Source organism: Gadus chalcogrammus, chromosome 11 (genome assembly GCF_026213295.1).
Source record: "Gadus chalcogrammus isolate NIFS_2021 chromosome 11, NIFS_Gcha_1.0, whole genome shotgun sequence".
NCBI lineage: Eukaryota > Metazoa > Chordata > Actinopteri > Gadiformes > Gadidae > Gadus > Gadus chalcogrammus.
Window position 1 is genome coordinate 2794014 of NC_079422.1, and position 27342 is coordinate 2821355.

Genomic DNA, 27342 nt, shown 5'->3' on the forward strand with positions numbered 1-27342 from the left:
TAGTGTTTTCACCAGTTGTTACTAATGGTATGACATATTATCTGAAGCATTTAATTAATGATCACAAGCTGTTCAAATATTTGTTTCCTGAGAGAAGACTTATTCCAAAGCATCATTTTATGATACATTACCCCAGCTGTATTCGTAAAATAGGCCCACTCCTTCATGTATGGTGTATCAGGTTTGAGGCCAAACATAACTTCTTTAAAAGATCTGTCAAGAATTTCAAAAATATCACAAAAGCATTGGTAAAACAACACCAGAGACAGTTAGCTTATCACTGGGAGAATTTTCAGAGGTTTGAGTTTGGTCCAGTAAGGAAGGAAACAATTCATAATTAGGAAGGTGGTGAGACTTTACTTGCAATGTTAAACTTGAATGCATACTCTGATGTTTCAACTACCAAGTGGGTGAAGAACTATGGAACTGAGTATCAAACTGGTATGTTTGTTTGTATTTCATCAAATATAGAAATGCCTGTTTTTGGAAAGATCAACAGTATCATTATAAATGACGATCAAGCTTTAATTTTGACTGGCACAGTTGATACTCTTTATTTTGATGAGCACCTTAATGCCTACTGTATCCAGGAGAGGAATGATTAATTTTCTGTTATTTCTGTTGATAAGTTGATTTATTATAGACCCTATGATAAACAGTTTTCTAATGGGATGGATGAAAAATTATACATTGTGCCATATTGTGTGACCCTATGAGAGGAACAGTACTCTAATGAGATGGATGAAGAAATGTACATTTTGCCATATGGTGACCCGTGCTGAGGCTGGCAGTTGTTAAACATGTTAAAGCTAATGCTGTGTTAAATGTGGTGTACTTGAAAATACAATTTCATTTGAACCATCTTTTTGCCTTGTTTTTTTTCTTCCTTATAATAATGCACTGTAGGAATATAATATGATTTAGAAGTAATTATATTTGACCATGTAGCATTAGGGATTACAGTGTTTAAAAATATATTGTTACGCCCCAGTCTAGGGGTGCCTAGGGCCTAACATGAATGAGCCCTTGTCTTCCCCAACTCCCAAGTAGCCACAACCCAAATCATAATTTGTGTGAAGGAAAGATTTATTTATGCAAGTTAGTAAATAAATCTATAGATATACAAAATAAACTTCAGGGCGGACCAAGGCCAAAATAACAAATAACACAAACCTATCTAGAAAGTAAGAAACTAGCCTTAAGAAAACAAACTACAAATCTTACCTCCCTATCTAAGTAAAACAAGAGAAAACACCGTAAACAAAACTGGCAGTCCACCCTTACGATCACACACGTTAACTATCAACTATTAGGTAATGTCCCACAAGACAGAACGACAATGTGGCCGGTTGGAAGAGGAAGAGGACGGGGGAAAAACCGGCTGCCCACAGACGGCCGCCATCTTGGCTCCTTTGTAGTGGTTGGTTCCCGGCTGCAGCCAACCACAGGCCAGGGCTCGAACCTCGTCCACCAATCATCTCCGCGTCCTGGCACACTCATTTATGCATGTCAGGAGAAAGAGAAAAAAGCACAGGGCACACAAGCACACAGCAGACCGAACACAAGAAATGACCATAGTCATAACAATATATAAATCAACTCTTTAGAGGGTTAGATATTGAGTAACTCTGGAAGCAACTCTATTCAGTGTTAAACAATAATACACTGATGGTGTTACATTTTGACACTGCAAATGTTAAGCTTGCTGGTAGTTCTACCATGAGGACTCAAATCATGCGCGGCTGGCCGCCAATCACCAATCACCAGCTACCAATCACCTACCTACACCTGCTCTATAAAGAGTAGTCTAACATTTGTCTTTGCTGCTCAGGTCTTCGTTCGACGCACGCTGCTGCTTTACTGTGCTTCCGATTATCTCGCATATCTCGTCGCTCAGTTGCTATGTCGGTTAATACACACCAAGAGGTCATAACTTCGGATTCGTGCTGGTCGGCCTACTACTTCTGGTCCGGGGCAGGCGAGCGCAGAAAGCCATTCATTTCGGTCCCCGGTATCCTCAACAACACCACCAACAAGTTCCCAACACGGACATCCGCCTGGTTCTACAAACCCTCGCCGAGTTGGTGCAAAGCATTGGCGCCAGGATGGACGCCATCGAAACACCATGCGGAACTCCCGGACGGGTCCAGGCCCCCAACCCGCTGTTGTCAGTCGCCACGGCGCCTTTCTACTTCCAGAAACCGCTCGGCTTCCTCCGCCTTCACAGGCTACGCACCTGGCACGTGCCCTGCTACCATGGCTACTGCAGTCCCCGCGTTAGCCCCCGCAGCGTATTCTCTCTCACAGCTCTACCAGTCCAGCTTCAGGATGCGGCTCCCTCGGTCGGGTTCGGGGGTTTCTTCCAAGGGCAATGGTTTGCTGAGAGATGGCCAGTCGAAGCTGGCACGTTCGCCCTCGGGTCAGAGTCGTCTGCGCTGTTCGAGCTTTACCCTATCGTAGCAGCTAGTGTTCTGTGGGGCCAAGCATGGCGGCGTTAACGTATAACTATGTTTTGCGATAACAAAGCAGCGTCAAAACGGCTGGGAAGGTGGTCTTCCACAGCATACGGATTTTACATCCGGTCGAATTCGGTGAGTTCGTTGCACACGTCGGTGTGGTACAACACAGAACTCTACGTTCGCAATCAAAGGTTCATAATTATCTTTATACCGTGTACTAAAAAATGTGTAAGTTTCCTGTTCATAACGCCACCTCAAGCGTTTTATTAGCCGTTTTCTGTTATTACTTTTTGCTGGAGAAGGAGGGGTGGGCAGCTGAAAGGAGTCGTAGCGAGACATGTTGTTTCGGCCTGGCATTCGAGAGGGCCTAGTGCACTGCTCAGTTAACTTCTCGTGTCCGAGGTTTTTTCCTTTCACATTAACATGAATGAAGTTGATGGGTTTTAGGCACTGTGGTAATTGATTATCACTAAAAGGTTTTTACACTAACTCACTAACTCTCACGTTCCTCTGCTCGCGATGCGATTCACATATCGATCCATTTATTCAAAAGATCCAAAGACAAAGAACGGGTACATTACGGTATAATTTTATATTATTATTTATAATAATATATCTATTGTCTATTATTGTTAATAGCTTCAGTCGCGTTGGTATTTAATTTTTCATTTGCTCGTTTAGCTATGTATGGCAGTTAACAATGTTGGTGTATCACAATTATTTATGCGAGTAGGCCATTCCAACTCACTCTTGATATTTCAAATAGATTAGTGTGCTCTCTCAGAGCTGGGAGATTTCATCCTTATTTTAACATATTACTCGAGACAGTGTTTCTCACAGCGTTCTATGGGTTCATGCGTTCATGCGTCCACGCGTAAACGTCTCGGTAACCCTTCCTTTTACAGTCCCCTAATTACTAGGTATTTACCCGGTACATACATGGTAAATTATAGTGTATTACTGGGTAATTACCACTGGTAATAAGAAGGTAAATACAGAGGTAGTTACCCGGTAAATACATGGTAAATCATAGTGTATTACTGGGTAATTACCACTGGTAATAAGAAGGTAAATACAGAGGAATTATCCGGTAAATTATAGTGTATTACTGTGTAATTACCACTGGTAATAAGAAGGTAAATACAGAGGAATTACAGCTGATGTACCAAGTAAAACCTCCACTATTACCCATCAACTCAACTAAGTAGTGTGTAGTTGTAACTGTTTTAGGTTGGTAATAACTCCGATATTGTGTACTTCCTAGGAAATTTGGCAACCAATTCTTAGAAACACCTATTATCCAAGGTTTATGTAGGTAACAGCCCAAATATAATGATGTACTATCTATAAATTAGCATAGTACTTTCCAATAAAATACTTTTTCTTAGTTATTATTCGTAGCTACACCCATTTAGAAAGGGTTTATTCGATTTACCACTATGGAATTACTTACCTGGTAACAACCTCTGCAGGAACAGTTTTCCTCTAGTGTTATGGTACATCTTCTTAAATACTGGGTACAAAGCCGTTTGTTTCCATGGTATTACCAGGTTCTTACTAGGGCTGGGATAAACGATTATTTTTTAAACGATTAATCTAGCGATTATTTTTTCGATGCATCGATTCATCTAACGATTCATTTTTTCAGTTCGATTCGATTTCGATTATCGATTATCTCCCAATTAATTGACTAATAGCAATTTTGATTTACATATCTGAATGAAAAAAACATGAATTCCTTTTTGCAATGCATGTTTATTGCCTAAAAATGCCATAATAAGTGCAAAGGAATACATTCTTAGAAGGTAGCATTCAATGAAACCTTCAAGCCTTGAAAACACAAAGGCCTTCCGTCCTTCCTGAACCAACAGAATTGAACATTTATGAAAACACAGCTAGCTTACTGGAAAAAAAAGTGCATATTTTAATTCCTTATTCACATAAAAATAACAAAGTATAGAATTTTTCAAAATTCTAGTAAGAGTGTACAAGAGAAAAATAAACATTCTGATGTCAATATAATTCAAGCATTCAATATAAAAATAAAAAGGTAAACCAGCCACCCTTTCTTAGAGCTATTGAAAGAATACAGTAACTTTTGTAAACGTGGGGGCTTTAAGCTAATATAAAAAAGTGCTTTTCCAACAATAAATAAAAAATATTCAGAATTCAACATTTATGTTTTTTATGAACTTATGAACATAGTCCTAGCTTACTGAAAAAAAGCATCTTCATTCATGCAAATAACAAGTGTGTGTGTGTGTGTGTGTGTGTGTGTGTGTGTGTGTGTGTGTGTGTGTGTGTGTGTGTGTGTGTGTGTGTGTGTGTGTGTGTGTGTGTGTGTGTGTGTGTGTGTGTGTGTGTGTGTGTGTGTGTGTGTGTGTGTGTGTCATTCAAGACAAAATACAGTCATATATTAGAGTGGAGGAATGTAAGCATTTCCACATGCTTAGGAGTCAGGCTTGCCCTTTTTTTGGAAACAATGTTCCCAGCAACTGAGAAAAGCCTTTCAGATGGCGTTGATGTGGCAGGTATAGACAAATAAGATTTGGCTACTGCAGCCAGGGTGGGGAACCTTATGGCGTTATCCTTCCACCATGTAAGGGGGTTATCATCCCTTGGGATAGGGTTTTCCTCAAAATACGACATCACCTCTTTCCTGACTGTCTCACTGTCCCTGTCACCATCCACCTGGTCCATGTTTTGTTCGTCTTCCCCCTCAGAATCTGAGCCCAACAAAGTGTCCAACAAAGAGCAGGACCTCTTCTTTGGTGGGGAGCTTGCTGAGGCTTCCTGCCTCACAGCTGCCTCTAACAATTTCTGCTTCCTTCCGATATCAAGAGCAAAACTCTGTATTTGCACTTGCAGTTTGAGAGCATCATCTGCTGGAAGGAACTTCAATTTCCGAAAACGGGGATCAAGTGCAGCAGCAATGAGAGACACATTTTTCCCACCCTCTTTAAATACAAACACCTGCTGCCACCTTGACAATATCCCCTCTTCTGCTTTGGTCTGGAAAAAGGTCATGGCAGCAGAATCAAATGATTTTTTTCGGGTGGATTTCAGGAGACCCTTCAGCAGGGGGGGGAGAACAGAGGCTGTGACATAAGATTGACCACTAAGGAAAACCGTGGCTTGCTCATAGGGCTTGAGCACAACCTCCAGTTCCTCCAGAAGAGTCCATTGATAGTTTTTCAGATCAAGATAGTGCTTTCCGCGCTGTGTGATTTCTGGATCTGATAGCGTCGCAACCACCGGCCATCGCTGCTCTAAAACACGTTCAATCATGTAGTATGAACTGTTCCAACGGACTGCTACATCCTGTATCAGTTTATGTTCAACTGTGCCCATCTGTTGTTGTTTAAGCTTCAGCTTAGTGGTAGCTGGCTCACTTTTCTTTATGTGTTTTACAAGGCACCGTGTAGCTGCGAGTGCCTTGTCAATCTCAGGGTTCTTCATTGCGTTGTTGACTACCAGTTGAAGTGTATGCCCAGCGCACCGATGGGATACCACCCCAAATCTCTCTTCCAAGATTCTGAGAGCTGCCACAATGTTACTTGCATTGTCATGGACGATAGCAAGGACATTCTCAAACGAAATGTTGAATTTTTCTGCCACATTCTCCAGCCATAAGGCAATGTTTTCTGCTGTGTGGCGTTCTTCAACTGGCAGTGTTATCAAATTGAAGGAGACAAGCTCCCAATTGTCATCAATGAAATGACAAGTTACCCCTAAGTAGGCTTCTGTCACCAGACTGGTCCAGGCATCAGTGCTAAGGGAGATTTTGGATGTGGCCATTTTAAGTTTGTTTTTAAGTTTCTCTACTGAAGTTTCATACTTCTTCTCGATCAGAGTAGTGAAATGGCGCCTAGAAGGTAGAGTGTAACCTGCTTGGAAGGTGGTCAGCATTTCTTTAAATCCCTCGCCCTCAACCACAGAAATTGGCCTCATGTCTTTGCAAATCATTGATACAACGCTCTCAGTAAGTATGGCAGCCTCCTGGGGGGTGCAGGGGGTTGTATTTTTCTTGCAAAAGTAGTTTTCCAAACTATTCTTCTTATCCCTGAAAACAAAGTACACACACGCATTAAAATAAATATAATAAACCAACAACAAAGAAACACAATATACGATTTTTCTATGTATCCACCTCAGCAGAGGATATGCCCTATGATTAATATCAACAAGTAGGCTAATCAATTCCTATTATTATAAACATTATTATGTTTGTAACATAATACATAAACGTCACTTGCGCAGTCATTGCATGACAGTGAACACAGTTACTATGACATGCGCCAATTTTTCGTTTAAAACCGGAATAGCACTAGTTCTGGCATCTAACTGTGCTCACTGACGTGCCATGACTTGCTCAAGCGTTGTAATTTCACACGTTGAATACACGACTATATTAAATGTAGTAATTAATTACACCGAAAACTTACACTACATACCCTAAAACTTTAGGTTTCGACAATGTATTATAGCCTACTTCAACATCGAGTGCGAAGTGGGGAGTTGAAAAAAACCTTACGGTGCTCGGTCATCCGCAGCTGCTCCCGGGTGGCGCCTCTTCAAGTGCTGGTGCATCGCCGTGGTGCTGGAATGGAAAGCCATCTCCAGTTTGCACAGCCGGCATATCACCGAATCGTTCCCTTTTAAATGAAAATATTCCCAGACTTTTGAAGAACGACTGCGTGTCGCCTTGCACTTTAGGAATTCTGAAGAGCCACTTGCGTTATTACGCTCCTCCGCTGCCATCTTTATTTTGCGTCTTTCGAATCGACGCGCATTTTTCGCGTCGACGTAATTTCTGCGTCGACGTAATCGATTACGTTGACGCGTCGTCCCAGCCCTAGTTCTTACCATATAATTTATAATAGATACATTCCATTATCCATGCAGTCAACACAAACTTGTACCATGTACGTTCTGCGACGTTACCAAGTAAAACACACCAATTTACCTAGTAATTAAGCTGAAACTGTACTGTAAAAGGAAGCCTCGTTTGTTTACATGGTATTACCAGGTTCTTACCATATAATTTGTAATACATTATTCCCTTTTCCATGCAGTCAACACAAACTTGTACCATGTACGTTACCAAGTAAAACACGACAATTTACCCAGTAATTAAGCTGAAACTGTACTGTAAAAGGAAGCCTCGTTTGTTTCCATGGTATTACCAGGTTCTTACCATATAATTTGTAATACATTATTCCCTTTTCCATGCAGTCAACACAAACTTGTACCATGTACGTTCTGCGACGTTACCAAGTAAAACACGACAATTTACCCAGTAATTAAGCTGAAACTGTACTGTAAAAGGAAGCCTTGTTTGTTTCCATGGTATTACCAGGTTCTTACCATATAATTTGTAATACATTATTCCCTTTTCCATGCAGTCAACACAAACTTGTACCATGTACGTTCTGCGACGTTACCAAGTAAAACACGACAATTTACCCAGTAATTAAGCTGAAACTGTACTGTAAAAGGAAGCCTCGTTTGTTTCCATGGTATTACCAGGTTCTTACCATATAATTTGTAATACATTATTCCCTTTTCCATGCAGTCAACACAAACTTGTACCATGTACGTTCTGCGACGTTACCAAGTAAAACACGACAATTTACCCAGTAATTAAGCTGAAACTGTACTGTAAAAGGAAGCCTCGTTTGTTTCCATGGTATTACCAGGTTCTTACCATATAATTTGTAATACATTATTCCCTTTTCCATGCAGTCAACACAAACTTGTACCATGTACGTTCTGCGACGTTACCAAGTAAAACACGACAATTTACCCAGTAAGTAAGCTGAAACTGTACTGTAAAAGGAAGCCTTGTTTGTTTCCATGGTATTACCAGGCTCTTACCATATACAGGGTATCTGCAGGTTTCAGCAAGTCAAATTTAAGACTTTTTAAGACCTTTTTAATACCACCTTGAATGAAATTTAAGACCTTAAACACGCGATGGTGGGGGGGATCCCGCTGTATTACAACCCAAGCATAGCATGTGTGTCACTCAATGAGACTCATTCAAGTTTACTTTCTGTCTGTTTATTGAACATAAAGTGATAGTCCAGGGCTCCAGACTAACTTTTTCCTTGGGTGCACTGGTGCGCCTACATTTTTAATTTGGGTGCACCAGCACGTATTTATGGTATTAAATAAATGCCTTCAGTAAGACCTGGGGGGTATACCACGAACCTTGTTGAACATACCCAGGCTTTCTTGGGAAAACCTGGCTCGACAGAGCCGCAACTCGCAATCACAGTTAAATGGTACCACGACGCTCACTTTAGATTCAATTAGTTGAACCAGGTTTTCCGCTTTAGGTTCAATGCGCGTTCACATAAAAGGGGCGTTTCTCGCGTCATTTGACTCACCCTTATGCAAAATAAATCGCGCAAGAGCGGTGTATTTCATCCAAGGCGAGCAATGTATTATTATGAACTCCTACGAGGAATTCAAAGTTCAAATCACAGCCAAGGGGAACACGGTTGCCCATAATATGGCTAGGGTGGCGTGCTGGCAAAAATAGCCGACCTTGTTCATTCGTAAGTGAAAAGATTCTGCATATCGTCTAAAAAATATTATGCATCATCATCCCTTTTACCCCCATATATGTGGGGCCCCATGAATTGCGAGCCCAAGTACCGGGAATGCACTCGATCTCCGACCCAATATCGGACGTGCACGTCAAGTTGCTTGCTTTTAGTGGCGTGGTTCAACGTCTCAAATATCAAAACAAAATCAGCCTTGTTGACGCTGCAGATTCGCTCGTTTCGGATGAAAGGCGCTGGTCCGAAGCGAGTTATATACGCCGTTGTGTCCCTTCCAGCAGTAAAGGTGCTCGCGATTTGAGAGTCAGGGAACATCAAACCGAAGAGATCTCCTATCCCCTCATTCGAGTTGTAGGACTGGTGCTTGACCACTGTGTTTAGAATCCACAACACCTCCGCTTTCAGTGTTGGTGTCGCACCAAATGCTACCCTCAGGTCAGTGCTAGCAGCGCGGACCGTGTGCGGCGGTGGCGCCGGAGCAGAGATGCAAAACGTAGAAATGGCTTGGGTCTGTGTGTGGCTCCTGGCAGAGGTATTATGTTTTTGGCTCTGCATATGGCTGACGACAGCCTTAATCCCCATGGTGCCGAGCTTGAATGTAGGCTACTTTTGCACGGAATGCATCTGGCCTGTTCTGGGTTGGCAACGGACGCTAGCCAACCTCGGAAACGGACGTCTTCCAGCCAACTGACGTTGAACTTGCATTTACCCATTGTTGCAGACTAGCTAGCAAGCGCGCAGACATCCGTTTATATATGCAGCTAGCAAGAAAGTAGCCCCTCGTACATCTCCTTCCCGAAAAGTCCCGCGAGAAAAAAATAAAATAAAATAACCCTGCCCCGACAAATTTAAGACCTCCGAGTTATAAATTTAAGACCAGCAAATTACATTTTTGACGGATTTAAGACTTTTTAAGGCCTTAAATTTAGAAAAATGAATTTAAGACTTTTTAAGACTTTTAAGACCTCCGCGGACACCCTGATATAAGTTGTAACTGGTTATCCCTTTTCCATGCAATCAACACAAACCATATATGTTCTGCAACATCGTTCACCAGTAGTTAAGCACTTTAATTGTTGTTATAAAACCCCAAACCACTGTTGATGAAAGACATATTAAAATAATCCTTACAAAAACAATAGGGATCCAACCTGTTGGCTTGGACCCCTAATTAAACAAAACCAAAGGCTTATCTTTCAAACAATGCATATCTCACACTGAACACTGAAGAAATCGGACAAAAAAAAGAGCCGTCCACATCAACTCAATTTAAATGTTACTGATAGTGTTTTCATAAAACACATGACAGTGTTAAGGCAAGTGACCACAAGGAAGACTGCTTCAACCGCTACAATTTGAATAAGTGGTGAATGCCATGCAGCAATCTGCCTATGGGAGCATCTTTGTGGTCATTCGCAAACCAATGAGTCCACTCGATGAATGAGAGATGACTCTTTAGTGTCTTCTCTGTGAGGTATCCCTGCAGTCTCCACATCTGGGATTTGAAGGCTGACCAAGACCTGACCAGGTACCTCCAAATCTCCCCTTCAAGAATCAGAAGACAAGAAAATAAACATTAGGACTGTCAATTAATGAAGATTTCTAGAACATGGAGAACTCAAAGATTATTTTGTTTATCAGTTAAGAAAGGATGCTGGAACTCTGGCCATTGTGTTTGGTCATATTGAAAAGAGAAAAAGGCATAGCCATAAATACAGTTAATAGGACGGGAGGGGACAGGCAGTTAGCTCCGGTTAGCCCTTTAGCATCGAGCTAGCGGAGCTTCTGTCATTCAAATAACTCGGACATGTTGTTTAAAACCTATAACACCCAATTTATTAAAATATCCGGATTTAATCGGGCTCTCTCCCATAAGTACAGTTAATAGGACGGGAAGAGACAGGCTCTGTTAGCCCCGGTTAGCGCGATGCTAAAGAGCAGCTATACCGGAGAATGCAAACTCAACAGGTGCAAGTTAGCCTCTGGTTTGATATTCGCCGGATATTCGGTTTACCACCCAATCGGATTCATCAACATAAGTGCAATACATCACGGGCTTAGTATGTTGAGGACGGTTTAGGACACCGTATCGCGAAAAATCACAAACACATGTTGTCGCCATCGATGTCTGTGCAACAACGTCATTTACGTTCTCTGGCTGCTACCTGTTTTAGGGACCGTCAACAAGTTACACTCACCGACTGGTGGCAGAGACGTTACCATGGAATTGTTTCTGGAAATAAATCATATAAAATAACATAAAAATCACTAAAAAATACATTTTGTAACCTGATTGTAGTAGTAGTTGCCAATGGTGGGCTGCTACTTAGTGCAGGTAACTTTGCTAATATATTGCATTATTGTTAAACGGGATGCAATTAATAATTTCAAATATAGTTTGGTCGATTTTTTTCGAATATTAAACTATTAACTGCATTATGATTAACTATATTGCAATATATTTGTGTGATTAATTTCCTGAAACAATTCCATGGTAACGTCTCTGCCAACAGACGGTGAGTGTAATTTGTTGACGGTCCCTAAAACAGGTAGCAGCCAGAACGTAAATGACGTTGTTGCACAGACATTAGCTGTGTTCGAAATCGTTCCCTATACACTCGTTCCCTATTCCCTATATAGTGTACATGATATAGTGCACTATATAGGGAATAGGGAACGAGAATTCGGACACTACCCTTAACATTTCTAAACGTCATTTGCGTCAGTAAATGCGCCGGGTATTTGTGTGACGCAGACGGATGCGCCCACATCAAGTAAACAAACCGGGCACTCACGACGAAAGCTGGAGGTTGTATTGATGTTGAATGTTACATTTCCTTGTTTAATTAATTTTGAATGTTAAATATTCTATGTTAAATCACAAATAAATTGTTGACATTTCTAAACGAAAGCCGGAGACTCCATCATTAAATGTATTCGTTTTCGCGGTTATTCGGCTTCTTCTTCTCCCCTGGAAAAATACAACCGCATTGCATTGTGGTATACGGGAGTAACATGTAGGGAACATCGTATGTACCCTATTTTAAGTCCACTATATAGTGCCCTATATAGTGGACCACTGAGAATTCGAACACCCTAGAAAATGGCGTGCACCCTATTTAGTGCACTACATCCATGATAGGGAACGATTTCGAACACAGCTATTGATGGCGACAACATGTGTTTGTGATTTTTCGCGATACGGTGTCCTAAACCGTCCTCAACATACTAAGCCCGTAATGTATTGCACTTATGTTGATGAATCCGATTGGGTGGTAAACCGAATATCCGGCAGATATCAAACCGGAGGCTAACTTGCACCTGTTGAGGTGGCATGCTCCGGTAGAGCTGCTCTTTAGCATCGCGCTAACCGGGGCTAAGAGAGCCTGTCTCTTCCCGTCCTATTAACTGTACTTATGGGAGAGAGCCCGATTAAATCCGGATATTTTAATAAATTGGGTGTTATAGGTTTTAAACAACATGTCCGAGTTATTTGAATGACAGAAGCTCCGCTAGCTCGATGCTAAAGGGCTAACCGGAGCTAACAGCCTGTCCCCTCCTGTCCTATTAACTGTATTTATGGCTATGCCTTTTTCTCTTTTCAATATGACCAAACACAATGGCCAGAGGACCAGCATCCTTTCTTAACTGATAAAGAAAATAATCTTTGAGTTCTACATGTTTTAGAAATGTTCATTAATTGACAGTCCTAATGTTTATTTTCTTGTCTTCTGATTCTTGAAGGGGAGATTTGGAGGTACCTGGTCAGGTCTTGGTCAGCCTTCAAATCCCAGATGTGGAGACTGCAGGGATACCTCACAGAGAAGACACTAAAGAGTCATCTCTCATTCATCGAGTGGACTCATTGGTTTGCGAATGACCACAAAGATGCTCCCATAGGCAGATTGCTGCATGGCATTCACATCTTATTCAAATTGTAGAGGTTGAAGCAGTCTTCCTTGTGGTCACTTGCCATAACACTGTCATGTGTTTTATGAAAACACCATCAGTAACATTTAAATTGAGTTGATGTGGAAGGCTCTTTTTTTTGTCCGATTTCTTCAGTGTTCAGTGCCTGTTTGTGAGATATGCATTGTTTGAAAGATAAGCCTTTGATTTTGTTTAATTTTAATATGTATTTCATCAACAGTGGTTTGGGGTTTTATAACAACAATTAAAGTGCTTAACTACTGGTGAACGATGTTGCAGAACATATATGGTTTGTGTTGATTGCATGGAAAAGGGAATAACCAGTTACAACTTATATGGTAAGAGCCTGGTAATACCATGGAAACAAACGAGGCTTCCTTTTACAGTACAGTTTCAGCTTAATTACTGGGTAAATTGTCGTGTTTTACTTGGTAACGTCGCAGAACGTACATGGTACAAATTTGTGTTGACTGCATGGAAAAGGGAATAATGTATTACAAATTATATGGTAAGAACCTGGTAATACCATGTAAACAAACGAGGCTTCCTTTTACAGTACAGTTTCAGCTTAATTACTGGGTAAATTGTCGTGTTTTACTTGGTAACATCGCAGAATGTACAAGTTTGTGTTGACTGCATGGAAAAGGGAATAATGTATTACAAATTATATGGTAAGAACCTGGTAATACCATGGAAACAAACGAGGCTTCCTTTTACAGTACAGTTTCAGCTTAATTACTGGGTAAATTGGTGTGTTTTACTTGGTAACGTCGCAGAACGTACATGGTACAAGTTTGTGTTGACTGCATGGATAATGGAATGTATCTATTATAAATTATGTGGTAAGAACCTGGTAATACCATGGAAACCAACGGCTTTGTACCCAGTATTTAAGAAGATGTACCATAACACTAGAGGAAAACTTCCTGCAGAGGTTGTTACCAGGTAAGTAATTCCATAGTGGTAAAATCGAATAAACCCTTTCTAAATGGGTGTAGCTACGAATAATAACTAAGAAAATGTATTTTATTGGAAAGTACTATGCTAATTTCTAGATTGTACATCATTAAACTTCGGCTGTTAAGAACATAAACCTTGGATAATAAGTGTTTCTAAGAATTGGTTGCCTAATTTCCTAGGAAGTACACAATATCGGAGTTATTACCAACCTAAAACAGTTCCAACTACACGCTACTTAGTTGAGTTGATGGGTAATAGTGGAGGTTTTACTTAGTACTTCAGCTGTAATTCCTCTGTATTTACCTTCTTATTACCAGTGGTAATTACCCAGTAATACACTATGATTTACCATGTATGTACCGGGTAAATACCTAGTAATTAGGGGACTGTAAAAGGAACCATCTCCCCTCTACACTGGCCACTCCTTCCGGATTGGAGCGGCAACCACAGCCGCTCCAATCCGCGTCGATCAAACGGCTGGGAAGGCGGTCTTCCACAGCTTACGAATCCTACATCCGGTTGAATTCATGGTTCTTCCTTCAAGCGCACACGATGCTCTCTAACGTCGGTTAAGGCAGGTTTATCACGTTTGCTACTACAGCCGTTTTTGGCGGCCTGTTTCCATTCTAGTTTTAGTCTTGGTGTCAAGGTGTCATTTTTGTTTTTATTAGTTTTAGTCACGTTCATACTCTTTCCAGTGATATCGAAATTCCGTTTAGGTATTATCGAAGATTCAAGTTCGTAGATTTGTTAAATAAGGTAAAAGGTCGAAAATGTATATAGTTATGTCTCAAACAGTTGAAGTTCCAGTTGGACAAAATAACGTTATTACAGTTTATCGCCTAGTTTAGGTCAACGGAAATGAAGACATTTTAGCAGTCTTATTTTGTAAAACACTTTCAGTCTCGTTTTTATTCGCCAACAACATTGCACTACGTATTTAATTATAGTTATTGTCATATGACCAGCATTGTTTTCCTCACGCGATAAAGGTTAGTTGACGACATTCAGTCATAATTTTCGGTGTCAAAAGCAACACTATTTGCAACTAGTGGTGGTGGTTATCAGGTACTAAACTCATAAAGCAAAATTTGACTATATAACTCAAGGTTAACCTGTAGCAACCCCGGCAAGTGTGACCACGTCGGTGGATCATCTAGAAAACACTCTTGAGTTCGGTGTCACGTCGGTGGCATATCATGGAAAAAATAAGACTCAAGGTTTGCAGCGGCGACCCCGGTGAGTGCGTTGACCATGTCAACGCACAACTGGGGCACAACTCGTTGCGCAAGTCGGTGCGGTACAACACAGAACTCAACGTCCTACATCCGGTCGAATTCAAGGTTCTTTCTTCAAGCGCACACGATGCTCTCTAACGTCGGTCAAGACAGGTTTTACACGTTTGCAAGCATAGCTGTTTTTGGTGGCCTATTACCTTTCTAGTGTTAGTCTAGTCTAGTCTCAGTCATTTTAGTTTTTATTAGTTTTTGTCACATTCATACTTTTTCCAGTGTTATCGTAATTCCATTTAGATATTATCGAAGTTACAAGTGTGTAGTTTTGTTAAATAAGGTAAACGGTTGAAAATTTATGTTATGTCTGGAACAGTTGAAGTTCCAGTTTAACAAAATAACGTTAAGTCTTTACCGCCTAGTTTAGGTCAACGAAAATGAAGAGACATTTTATCTTCGTGGAACACATTTTAGTTTTGTTTTATTCGCCAACTATATTGCACTATGTATTTAATCAGTTTTTCTCACGAGATAAAGGTTTGTTGATGACGACGCTTAGTCATAATTTTCATTGCCAAAAGCAACACTATTTGCAACTACTGGCGGTGGTGGTTATCAGGTACTAAATTCATAAAGCAAAATTCGGTTTCAGAACTCGGGTTAACCTGCAGCAACCCCGGCGAGTGTGACCACGTCGGTGTATCATAGAAAACACTCTTGAGTTCGCTGTCACGTCAGTGGCGTAACATAAGAAAAATAAAACTTAAGGTTGCAGCGGCAACCCCGGTGAGTGCGTGACCACGTCGGTGGCACATCAAGGGCACTCGTGAGTATGACCACGTCGGTGGCACGTTATCTAATACTCATGGTTTGACTGCAGTAACCCCGGTGAGTGCGTTGCCCACGTCTGTGGGAACAACTCGAGCACTCGTGAGTTCGTTGCGCACGTCGGTGCGGTACAACACAGAACTCCACGTTCGCTGCAGTAACCCCGGTGAGTGCGTTGCCCACGTCGGTGGGAACAACTCAAGCACTCGTGAGTTTGTTGCGCACGTCGGTGCGGTACAACACAGAACTCCACGTTCGCTGCAGTAACCCCGGTGAGTGCGTTGCCCACGTCGGTGGGAACAACACAGAAATCCACGTTCTCTGCAGCAACCCTGGTAGTGCGTTGACCACGTCGGTGGGCACAACTCGGGCACATGCAAATTTAATTACCACGCCGGTGGCATAATATCAAACGCTCAAGTGTAGGGCACTCGGAGTTCATTGACCACGTCGGTGTTCAACACGGAAGTACACAATATTTGCTGCAGCAACACCGGTGAGTGCGTGACCACGTCGGTGGCACAGCAAGGGCACTCGTGATTTCGTTGACCACGTCGGTGTTCAACACGGAAGTACACATTATTTTCTGCAGCAACACCGGTGAGTGCGTGACCACGTCGGTGGTACATCAAGGGCACTCGTGAGTTCGTTGACCAAATCGGTGGTTAAACGCGAAAGCACTCGGGTCACGCAGCGACCCCGGGGAGTGAATCGACCACGGTGAATCGACCACTTATCGGTGATCGAGTCTTTATGGGAGAAATGTTAAGCTTGCTGGTGGTTCTACCATGAGGACTCAAATCATGCGCGGCTGGCCACCAATCACCAGCTACCAATCACCTGCCTACACCTGCTCTATAAAGAGTAGTCTAACGTATGTCTTTGCTGCTCAGGTCTTCGTTCGGCGCACCTCCATCCACCCCACCACCACCAGGTCGGCCTCAGTCCATTTGTCCAGGGGAAGGCTCCGCCCCTGCTAGTCCTGGCAGGATACGCCGAGTCCGCACGTCATCCTGGATCAGTGCCGGGGCTCATGCCAAAGATTTACCATGCTAAATATTCCCATGTCGTTATTTAAATAAATCCTGTTCATACTTATCGGTGATCGAGTCTTTATGGGAGAAACTAGTGTTGTGTAAATTTAACCCTGGGGAGTGTTGACCAGTGTTAAATTTCAACTATTGAGAGAGTTGCTGCAACTCTGTCACAGTGTTAAGTATTTAACACTTTTAAAAGTGTAATTTTAACTCAATCTGGTGTGGACCAATATAGACACTTTCAAAGTGTTGAATTGAACTCTAATGGTGTTGAATTAGATTTTGCTGTGTATACATGAATGGTGAAAAAGACGTAATTTCTCCCAGGAGGAATGTCTTTGTGGATATCTGAAAGGACAATTGTGGATAGGAGGAATGTAGTTGCGGATATCCGAAATGATAGTTTTGACTAGGCGCAACTGAATTGCAGATATCTGCAACACATATCCAGTCTAGTGAATTCATGTCAAATTGGCTTGCCATAGGCGCGAGCAAGGAGATGGCTGTGACGTCATTTGGTCACATGACATGCAAACTTCTGATTAGAAGTAAAAATATGATTGAAGTAAAATTGTTCTTTTAATTTCTTCTAGGGGGTTCATTATCTGCTACAAGGCAAACTAGACAAAACGGGTTTGAAACAGAAAGTTCACTTAGACGGCACAGCGATCCGGGGCTATGCCGAAAAGATCCGGGGCTATAGCCTCGAATGCCCAAGTCTAACAACGCGCCTGTCCTCCACCACAATAGAACAGCGTGAAACAGGAGCACCAGAGCAATTTTCTTCACCAAAACCGACTCACAGGGCATTCCCTGCTACTAGTGACCACCGCTAAAATTAATGAAAAAACAATGTAATGACACCTTTAAATTGTGTAAGCCATATGTTTTAACAGGAAGTGGTATTATTCAGAAGAACAGTCCAGAGGTACGAGCATTGAATTTATTCATATCATTGACAATCAGCAGATTCAGTTTGAATTGTCCCACAGGCTGGAGTCCATAAAGCACTAAGTGAGTGACAGTTGAGACAGAGTATGTTGGACGGCTGCTGCCCCTTCTACGCATCTCAGGCCACAGTTAAAAAGTAACAGAATAATACATTACCCTATCCGACCACTAGAGGGAGCCATTCAACAAGATATAGTTTCTGAAAGCGGCAGTTCAATCAAACGCAGTTTTCGGGCTGTATGCAGGTTTGCTGTAATGCTTTATAAATTCTCAACCACAACATGCTTAGTCATTTATCCATCAATGTATTATTTTGGATCTGTTTTTACATTGAGATAATCACAGTGCTCCTTTTTCATTTTGCAATGTAGGCTTCACCAAAATGCTAAGTCTGCTATACAGACTAAAATGGAGCAGATTTTGCAAATGTTCCCAAATGTTTGTTTTTTTTCCAATACATTTAAACATTATCCGCCTTTTCTCAGACGTGGAGGTGTTTCCGTTCCGTGCCCTCAGTGACTGTCCTGGCCTTTAACATGACTATCTGTGGCGTGACCCCTGCTGTGCAGGACCCGTACCCTGCCATTTCCTTACCAACGCTATGAGCATTGTATCATTTTGCTGTCAGCAATTTACTGGCTAGCTGTTGTTGTGTGATGCCAATGAGAGGGAAGGGAGGGCATGTCGTTATACAATGCAGCATCAATCTACTATCTGCCACGCACCCACAGTATATTTGTGCAATGGCAACGAGGATGCACTACAGTTTACCAGACTATGATCTTTTCCAACTATGGCTGCAAATGATGATGGGACTATGCTTCTTCTTTCTTTCTCCTTCCTTATTTCTTTCATTAATCGAGAAGTGAGTTAGAAACTCATACTGTTTGGATAAGGCTAACACAAATGGGGTTAAACCTTCAGAAGTAGGCCTGTTATATATTATTATTATTATTATTATTATTATTATTATTAATAATTGAAACGTTAATGGAGTTCTCCCGACACCTTTAAAGTTGGTAACAGCTTCTGGGGAAATGTCTCTATATCTGATATTCATCTAGGTGCAGATGATTTTCATGATTGCATCACATATAAATGATGTTCGCCTAGCTTGTCTGTGTAGATTGAAAAAGTAATCTACACACCCTAGCACAATCTCCACCTTGACCCTGGAGTGTTTGCAGTATTTTATCACAGTTTTGACAAACATGAGGCGTTAAGGGATATCCATCATGCTAAGCACTACACCAGGGGAGTATCTGCCTAATGGGAGTCAATCTACCAACGGCTTTAGCATAACCCTCATCTGAGTCTCTGGGGAGGGGGCTCAGGTTCACAAAATGAACCTACCACATAAATTAGGTCAATGTGCCAATTGAACCGTGTTAGATAAGACTGTTGCTACAGACCAAGTAAACAGGCTCTTCCTGTGGTCAATATGGAGTTAATTACATCCCAGCACTGCAGAGTGAAGATAGATAAAGAGCCCAATAATCTCATAGAAGGCTATCAGACAAGGAAGACTCTGAATAGGCTTCTTCAGCAAGGCCTGGTCTGTTAGCATGCTGCTGCCACCGTACAGAAGGTCAATGTCAAATATACCTCATTTAAAAGTCAATCGCGGCGTTGCACATCATCTCCTGGGAATTCTGTCCGAGGACTCTTCCAGATGGCATTGTGTCCTATTCTGTTAGTAGAGGATAGCCAGAGAGCTTTTTTAATTTTGACCTTCCATTAAAATCTGCTTCAAATCACAAATTACCGGTCTAAAATGAAGACATAAGCTCCCTTACAAATCATGGACCAGGCAGTCTCCAGGGAGGTTTTTTTGATGCTGTTGGACATACATACACACAAACACTCACACACATCTAAGAATATGAGATATGATCACAGCATTATGATGTGATTCCCTCAACAATATAAAACGATATGCTTAGCTCTAATCTATTTATCTATACATTAAAATACAGACATGCAGTCCTGCTATTAATGCAACTATGTTTCAGTTATTTAGTTGATTTTTATTTATATTTTTTTATAATATAGGTTGATTGCTACAGATCTCTGGGTGCACTTTTCACAATCGAGGCATACCCAATATGAAGTAATAAAAGAAAATAGATAAGTAAAAGAAAGCAAAGGCAAAGTAAAAGAATGCGTTGCAGAAAGTGCAATGTTTTAAAGATTTAGCAGAAAGCTAAAGCAAACATACAATAAAATGAAGTAATAAATTAAAATAGATACATAAAATAAAATGAAGGCAAAGTTAAAAAATGCATTGTAGAAAGTGCAATGTATTTAAGGTTTAGAAGAAAACTAAAGCAAACATAAAAGTCGTCATAATATAATACATAATGTTGTAATGACAACATTAATGACAGTAAAGTCTTCTCACCACTGCAGACAGCAGGGTCTCCATTGTAGACCACATGGTCAAGGCTTCTTCATCCCAAGCTTAAATTATACATACCCTAAATATACTTATTATTATTACTAATCCTTAATATAAAATATGATGATTCAGCTATCATGCATTACATTTAAATAGTATTAATACACTGAGAGGTCAAGATCTAATTGCATACTTTCGCCTAAGAGTAATATCTACGTAGTAATAGATTTGACGCATTATATTATTCCTGGCCTATATAATGGTAATAGTACTATTAGACATCCGGTATGGCTTTTACATAGAAATTTTACTTGATAGTTATATCTCCAGAGTAGGCCTATATAATACATAATTCGGGTTCAAGGAACACGCCGGGGTTGGAATGATGTTTCTAAGACCTTCCTTTCCGGAGTTACAGACATTTCAAAATGTATGATTGCTTTTTCCTGTTCCCAAATAAATGGGACTGGAGTTAATGTGTTTTTCTCAAACCTAGAATGTTGTAGGAGCACGTTTCAGGCCATTTAGGCCATTAATTGTAGATGTATGTAAGGTTCTGCCAACTGAGCTGATAATTACGGGGACATAAACAAAAACTTTGTATTTGAATTATTTCAAAGTTGAGGCAGCTTTTATTAAATATATATTTCCAATAACAATTCATAAGGTAATAATGTTGGTCGGACGACAAATGAATGTTTTTCAGAAGTCTCCCCGCCCATGCTTACACATTCTTCTGCGCAGTCATCTGTAATGGGACCCCCAAACATGATCTCCCAAATAGATAATACATAATACATGAAAACACATACAGTTGACTCGATGCGTGAGTTAACAGTTATGGCTGGAATAAACATGAAAGCACTTAGGGGATCAAGCCTAATAATATATAGTGCATATAGGAATATTTAGAAGAATAATGTATTATCCAACAACATTACTTAAAGTCGGAGACATTACAATTGTTCAAAACAACGAATTCTTTCCCGTCAGATCCTTGATAAACACACTATTTCCACCATAAAAGAAAAAATCCTCTGAGCAGTTACCATATGATTGCCTCCCAATTAAGTTCTTCCATGGCAGATAGCTGTGGAATATTGTGTTTCTTTGCACACATTGATATAATATATGACAGAGGACCCTGTTTCACAGCGGGAGATTATGATCTGCATGCGTTTAGGAGGAAGGAGAAGAAGAAAAAGGGAACGTTTGATTCATAACAAATTATAAAAGATGGAGGCTCACAATCATTTGTACTTGTATTGTTTCGCAAATTGCTTCCTTCATCAGCTTTAATTGCAGTGATCACTTATGCAGCATTCCTAACAGTCACATCGGCTGCATGTAATTACTTTCAGGGGAACGCTTCATTGCCCTCCTAATGAATTCCCTGTATACACGCATACAGGTTACTGTTTGGTTAACATAATGAAGGACATTAGTTTTTCGTTTTATTTGGATGGCAGAAAATCTGGGAGACAAAATTGCTAAAAAACACACATTAGGTAGTTATGGATTTTTCTTTCCTCTGATAAGATAAAACTCAATGATTGCTTGTATCTTAGTCGTTGGGTTGAATGATGACAAACGATAGGAATAAAGATATCTCTGAATAATTTAAGACAAAGACGATTATTTTTAAAAATAAAATATTATCTATTCCCAAAATCTCATTTCACTTTATTAAATGAATAAAGTAGATGATATTAATTGCTTCAGAGTATTAAATTAAAAAAAAGTAAACCAAGTAGAAACAATACCATTTTTTTGGTTTTAAACAAGTTAGTACTTAAACATTTACACAATCTAACAAACTACAACACAAAATACACTTCCAAAACATAAACAATAACCACATTTTATAAGATGACATTTGATTACATTATAGGTTAAAATGTACTTAAATCCCATATGGTGAATGAGGGAATGAATGAAGCACTAACAATGTTTTCTCTTAGGATTTTTATTATTCCTGTGTCAATAAATCATGTTGAATTAATATTTGAATAATATATCTTGAATACTTTTGACTGCCACTTACTGCAGGATATTCCCGATGTGGCGGGTATTTACACAGGTGATTTGGCCAATAATGCTTTTGATGAAACAGAATTGAGTTCATCTCCCGAGCTCAGGCGCTATCATAATTAGATTACATGCTTAAGTGGTTGCCGGGAACAGCTGCCTGAGATGGGTTCTGCGTCTTGATGCTGCTGAGACATGCTTGACTGTACCTGCAGGGAGACCCAGTAACAGCGGTTAAGATCCTCTCGGCTTGCTGTTCCTGATCCAGGGACACATAATGCAGTGTGACCAGCTTCAACCTTACAACAGAACCGCATCAATGTTATATTATCTAATGTAATCAAATATAGACGCATAAAATACGATTTAAATGTATTTGTAATTTCTTCCGCTAGGGCTCGCTCAATCTAAACAATAACAAAATACGTTGTTTGAGGACATTGTGAAGTAATGTGGGTTCATGGAGTTGTTGTCTTCACCAAAATTGCTGGTGGAAATCTATCTGACAAGAATCAGGCATAATTCATGTTCACGTGCGGATTCCCGCAAGTAACCTAATGTTAAATTGCCAACTTGCCTTTATAAGAGTCAGCTACCCTAAATACTGTATATAATGGGCTGTGGTTAATTTAATCGTGGGGTAGTGCGGAAAGTAATTCCAGATAATGAGTATAATCCTCATGATTGAAGAAGGCTACCCCATCAAAGGGGTCTGTCTTAGCTGGAACTTCGGTGGGTTGTGTTTCCAATAAGCAAGGCCACAGAGTGTGGGGCACTAAGGCCACATAGTGCAGGGCACCAAGGCCACAGAGTGCGGGGCAACAAGGCCACAGATTGTTGGGCACCAAGGCCACAGAGTGCGGGGCACCCAGGCCAATAGGAGGAGCTTGTTGACCCCCTGATACCGCCAATGAAAACACCCTAGCCTTCGAAAGAACCAACCCGAGAAGGGGCAGGTCTGGGGCCTCATTACAGAAAAAATCCTAACTTCTCATCCTAATTTAAGTTAGGGACTCAAAGATAGGAAAAATCCTAATTTCTTATTACAGAAGCAGTCCCTAACCTGTTGGCAGTTTCCTATCTTATTTTTGGCATCCTATTTTATCTTAATTTAGGTAATCCTAACTGTTCTTTCAATCAGATTTTTCGATCGGCAATCGTCAGGTTATGTCTGTTTCTGCACTCTGTCTGTGTGCGTGAGATTGATAGAAAGAGTTTATTTTAACGTTAACAGACCGTTGAGGATCTTTGTTAATAACGGCAAGCTAGCACTAATACATGGCGGGTATTGGTACAGAGAACAAGAAGAGGTAGTAATAAAGTAGTAAAATAATTCTTCCACCAAATTCAAAATTAAATGTCTTTGCAGGCGATAAAATGAAATTAAAATACAAATGTAACAAATCATTATGCGGTCTCGGTAGCCTTTAAGCCATCACATTTCTGTTGATGTTCCTCGTCTTCATAGTAATACAGACCTACTAGCAGTGCTGCTACCATTTTCTTCTGAAATTGACAGTTATTTTGAATTTAGGACAGGGTGTATGGCCACCTAACTTAGGGATCCTAACTAAGAAACTCCTAATAGTTCTGTAATAGCTAAATTCCTATCTTAAGATAAGATAGGATTTCTTCCTAAGTTAAGTTAGGATACCTCCTTCTGTAATATCAAAACCCCTAAATGCCTTCCTATCTCAAGATAGGATAGGATTTCAGAGTTAGGAAGTTTCTGTAATGAGGCCCCTGGTTCCCAAGTCCCGGATTCAGAAATAACTTTTACGTGTGTTGATTAAAGGTACAGCGGTTGGAACAGGGATTTGAGGGGCAAAATTCCAATTGATCACAAAAAATGGGATAATTTAAAGAATGCATGTATTTTTTTTCTACCACATTGAGTTGGCAAGCAAGCCAAGAAAGGAGCGGGGGCAGAGGCTTGAACGGAATACCTAAAGTTCCAGTCCAATGCGTCATAAGTGAAAGTGAAGTGTGTGCAAGATATATATGTGTATATACAGGATATGATAATTCAACGATGAACTACGTTTAACCGAACCTAGTTACTACTCCCTTATGGAGTCGATGAAGTAAGTGTATCTAAACGTGGACAGTGGCGTCACTAGGCTGTTTTATTCTGAGCTAAAGCCCCGGATATTATTTAATTAGCCCCAAATATAATTGTTGAAAAAATGTATAAAATAAGAATATTATTATTTTCAATATTTATTGGTATATTTACTGGTAACTATGGACTGCATTGATTAAATTCAGTCTTGAATTGATGAAATGATTCTAGTCACTAATTGTAGTTAGTTATTTAGAAAGAAACATGGGGATTCCAGGGACATCTCAAAATAAAGTAGCCTACACCTTCTAGTCCTTGCAAGAGACTAAACTGTTTAAAAACATAACCAGACTGTTTACCACCTCAAGTGAATTAACCTATGCTATCCCCAGTCAGATCCATATATATATATATATATATTGTAATATAATTCACAAATTCATACCAACAGGCCACATGCTATGATTGAGCTGTTTTGGGCTCTGTCACTTTTATGCAAATTAGCTGTGGCTGGCCACACCCCATCCATCATACGTTAGTTTGGTCATTATCACACGTGAAAACGCTGAAAGCCATGGCAGCTAACAGTCAACGGCAGCAAACGCAACCGTATATATTTGACCCTGAGTCGGACCCAGAGCCAGAGGAGGAAGAGCCACCTGCACAACCGCGAATGCAGCAAGCAGTTTCTGAATGGTTAGTCAACTTTTTTTAATCGACTTATTTGTTGTTCAACATCACCATCTCTCTTTAGTTGTCAGCTTACTGTACGATGTAGCCTATAACTATGTAGCCTAATGTTCCTTATATTTTGAAACATGCAATTTCTATACAACATTTTCTTGCATTTTAAACATTACAAAACACACATTGGTATCATATAGGTGCACTTGTGGAAGTTGTGGGGCAATGCCAACTGAGGCGGAGAGTGTATGCTGCCAGGAGATTCCACAGGTAGCATTCCTTCGCTACATGTATTTAGCACTAGTTACCAACTATGCGACCATGATAGCACTCATTTATTTACGTATGCTAGCCACTGTCCTACCATTGCACAAAGTTATTTACTGATACGCTAGCACAGCACTCACCTTACATCATAACTTATAGGTCACACGACGTATGGAGCAGCTGGAGGGAATGCCCCAATGCGTGATCGACCATCCAGGGTTGTATCCAGTGTGCCTAAATGTTTATTCTCTACAAACAGCGTGCAATGTCTACAGAGCTGACCATGGGCCTTTACGGCTACGGGGAATAGAGCAGTACGTTTAATTTCTTATGTTTTTTTTTCCCTAGTATGTACAGTGTGACATATATGGCAACATACTGCATTTTTCAGCAAGCAGACTTTAGTCTTACTTTACTTGTGTTCATACAGTAGGTCACTAGCCTTGCACTCCAATACATAGAATTGGACAATGTCCCAATACTGATTGCTTTCTTTCTTATGTATGATTACTATCTGCAAATACAGCTAGTAGCAAACATGCTCACACAACACATTTAGAAATACAAAAAAATATTTATTACACAAAGCAAAAATGGAAATAAAACTGATCTTTTCAGCCACCAGGAAATGTGACAATTGTACTTTGTCTGACAGAACTATTTCACTTACTAAACAATACAATATTACTTTTAGTCGTTACAGGTATCTTGCCTACAGAAACTTTGTGAGTTGGTGTTTTGGGGATTCCTTGGACGCAAAATAAGGGTTGTCATCCCGTCGTGTGTGGTCCAGCGTGTTCGTCGACAGTTTCCTGACAGCCAAGGACAATATGTGGGTTTCAGACTGCCTCCCCTGGATTGAAGCGAGACACATAGCTGGCGATCACCTCCTCCTTCTCTGGATGTTCGAACTCAGAACACAGGTCCGGAGGGATGTGGATTTTCAGAAGGTCATCCCTGTATGCTGCTGGGTCTTCAAAGACTGGCCCCATGATGAAGCCCATCAATACTTCCACATATTCTGTGCAATATTTGACAATCACAAACAATTATGTAAATATGTATCGTTTCTCAATTATTTAATTGTTAATTTTTTACTTATTTATTGTTTTATTTGGCGTGAAGATACTGAAGTGCAATAGTATGCAAAATGTACAGGTCTTATTGTTGAATACTAAACATTTTTTTATAACTTACCAAATGTTGTCTCGGTTTTGATGGCTTTCACCCTGCACTCTCCCTTCCTTGCCTTTGGGAAATGCATCCTGTAGAGAGGTTTTCCAGAGGATGAGGTGGCCTGGTCTCGATCAGCATTCTCATTGTAATGTAGAGCAGCCAGGTAGAGTCTTGTACAGTAAAGATAAGTTCAAGTTCAAGCTTATTATTATAGCCATTTCAACAATATAAAAATACAGTTGATAGGAATGTGTTTTGTTATGCTCACATATATCACCCAGCAATAATAACAACACAACAAGCCAAAAACGGCACATAAATAACACATGAATGGTAAGTACAGTAGTGCAAAAAGGGCAAAGAGAGGTAGACCATAAAGTGATTAGTGCATGTTCAGGTGGCGTATAGCTTGTAGATAGGTACTATTCCTAAAAGTGTGATGTTCTACTTGTGATGCTTTTGTACCTCTTCCTTGATGGTAGGAATAAGTGGTGTGCTGGATGAGAGGGGTCAGGGATGATCCAGCTTTCCTGGAAATTCTGGTGGCATAGTGTGAGGCTATGGTAGGCAGACTACACCTGAGGTGTACGCTAAAAATGGGTCATGCCTGCCTGACTAACCCCACATTTCCTCAGCTGACGGAGGAAGTATAGTCTCTGATGGGTTTTGGTAATAATGAGACTAATGTTCAGGTTCCATGATAGGGACTGGTGGATAGTGGTGCCTAAGAAACGGAAGGAGGAGACCCACTCCACGACTTG

General features: G+C 40.5%; 1 protein-coding gene and 1 long non-coding RNA gene across 2 annotated transcripts; one reads left to right on the plus strand and one right to left on the minus strand.

The window, feature by feature from the left end:
- Positions 1-3550: 3550 nt before the first annotated feature.
- LOC130391305 (E3 SUMO-protein ligase ZBED1-like) lies at positions 3551-7420 on the minus strand. The gene is made up of 2 exons (XM_056601368.1): positions 6994-7420; positions 3551-6522 (listed from the first exon to the last, which is right to left on the minus strand). The coding sequence occupies exons 1-2, from the start codon at positions 7326-7328 to the stop codon at positions 4869-4871; spliced, it is 1989 nt and encodes a 662-aa protein (XP_056457343.1). The 5' UTR covers positions 7329-7420; the 3' UTR covers positions 3551-4868.
- Positions 7421-11590: 4170 nt separating this feature from the next.
- LOC130391317 (uncharacterized) lies at positions 11591-13790 on the plus strand. Its single transcript, XR_008896883.1, has 2 exons — positions 11591-12264; positions 12773-13790. It is a non-coding gene; the product is annotated as an uncharacterized LOC130391317 (long non-coding RNA).
- Positions 13791-27342: the final 13552 nt, after the last annotated feature.

What these genes read in the sequence shown, in the direction of transcription:
- LOC130391305 (XM_056601368.1), bottom strand. Translation starts at nt 7,328, where the DNA reads ATGGTAAGAACTAGGGCTGGGACGACGCGTCAACGTAATCGATTACGT. An exon ending in GCTGCGGATGACCGAGCACC is followed by an intron (nt 6,523 to 6,993) that starts GTAAGGTTTTTT and finishes CTTTGTTTTCAG; the next exon opens with GGATAAGAAGAATAGTTTGG.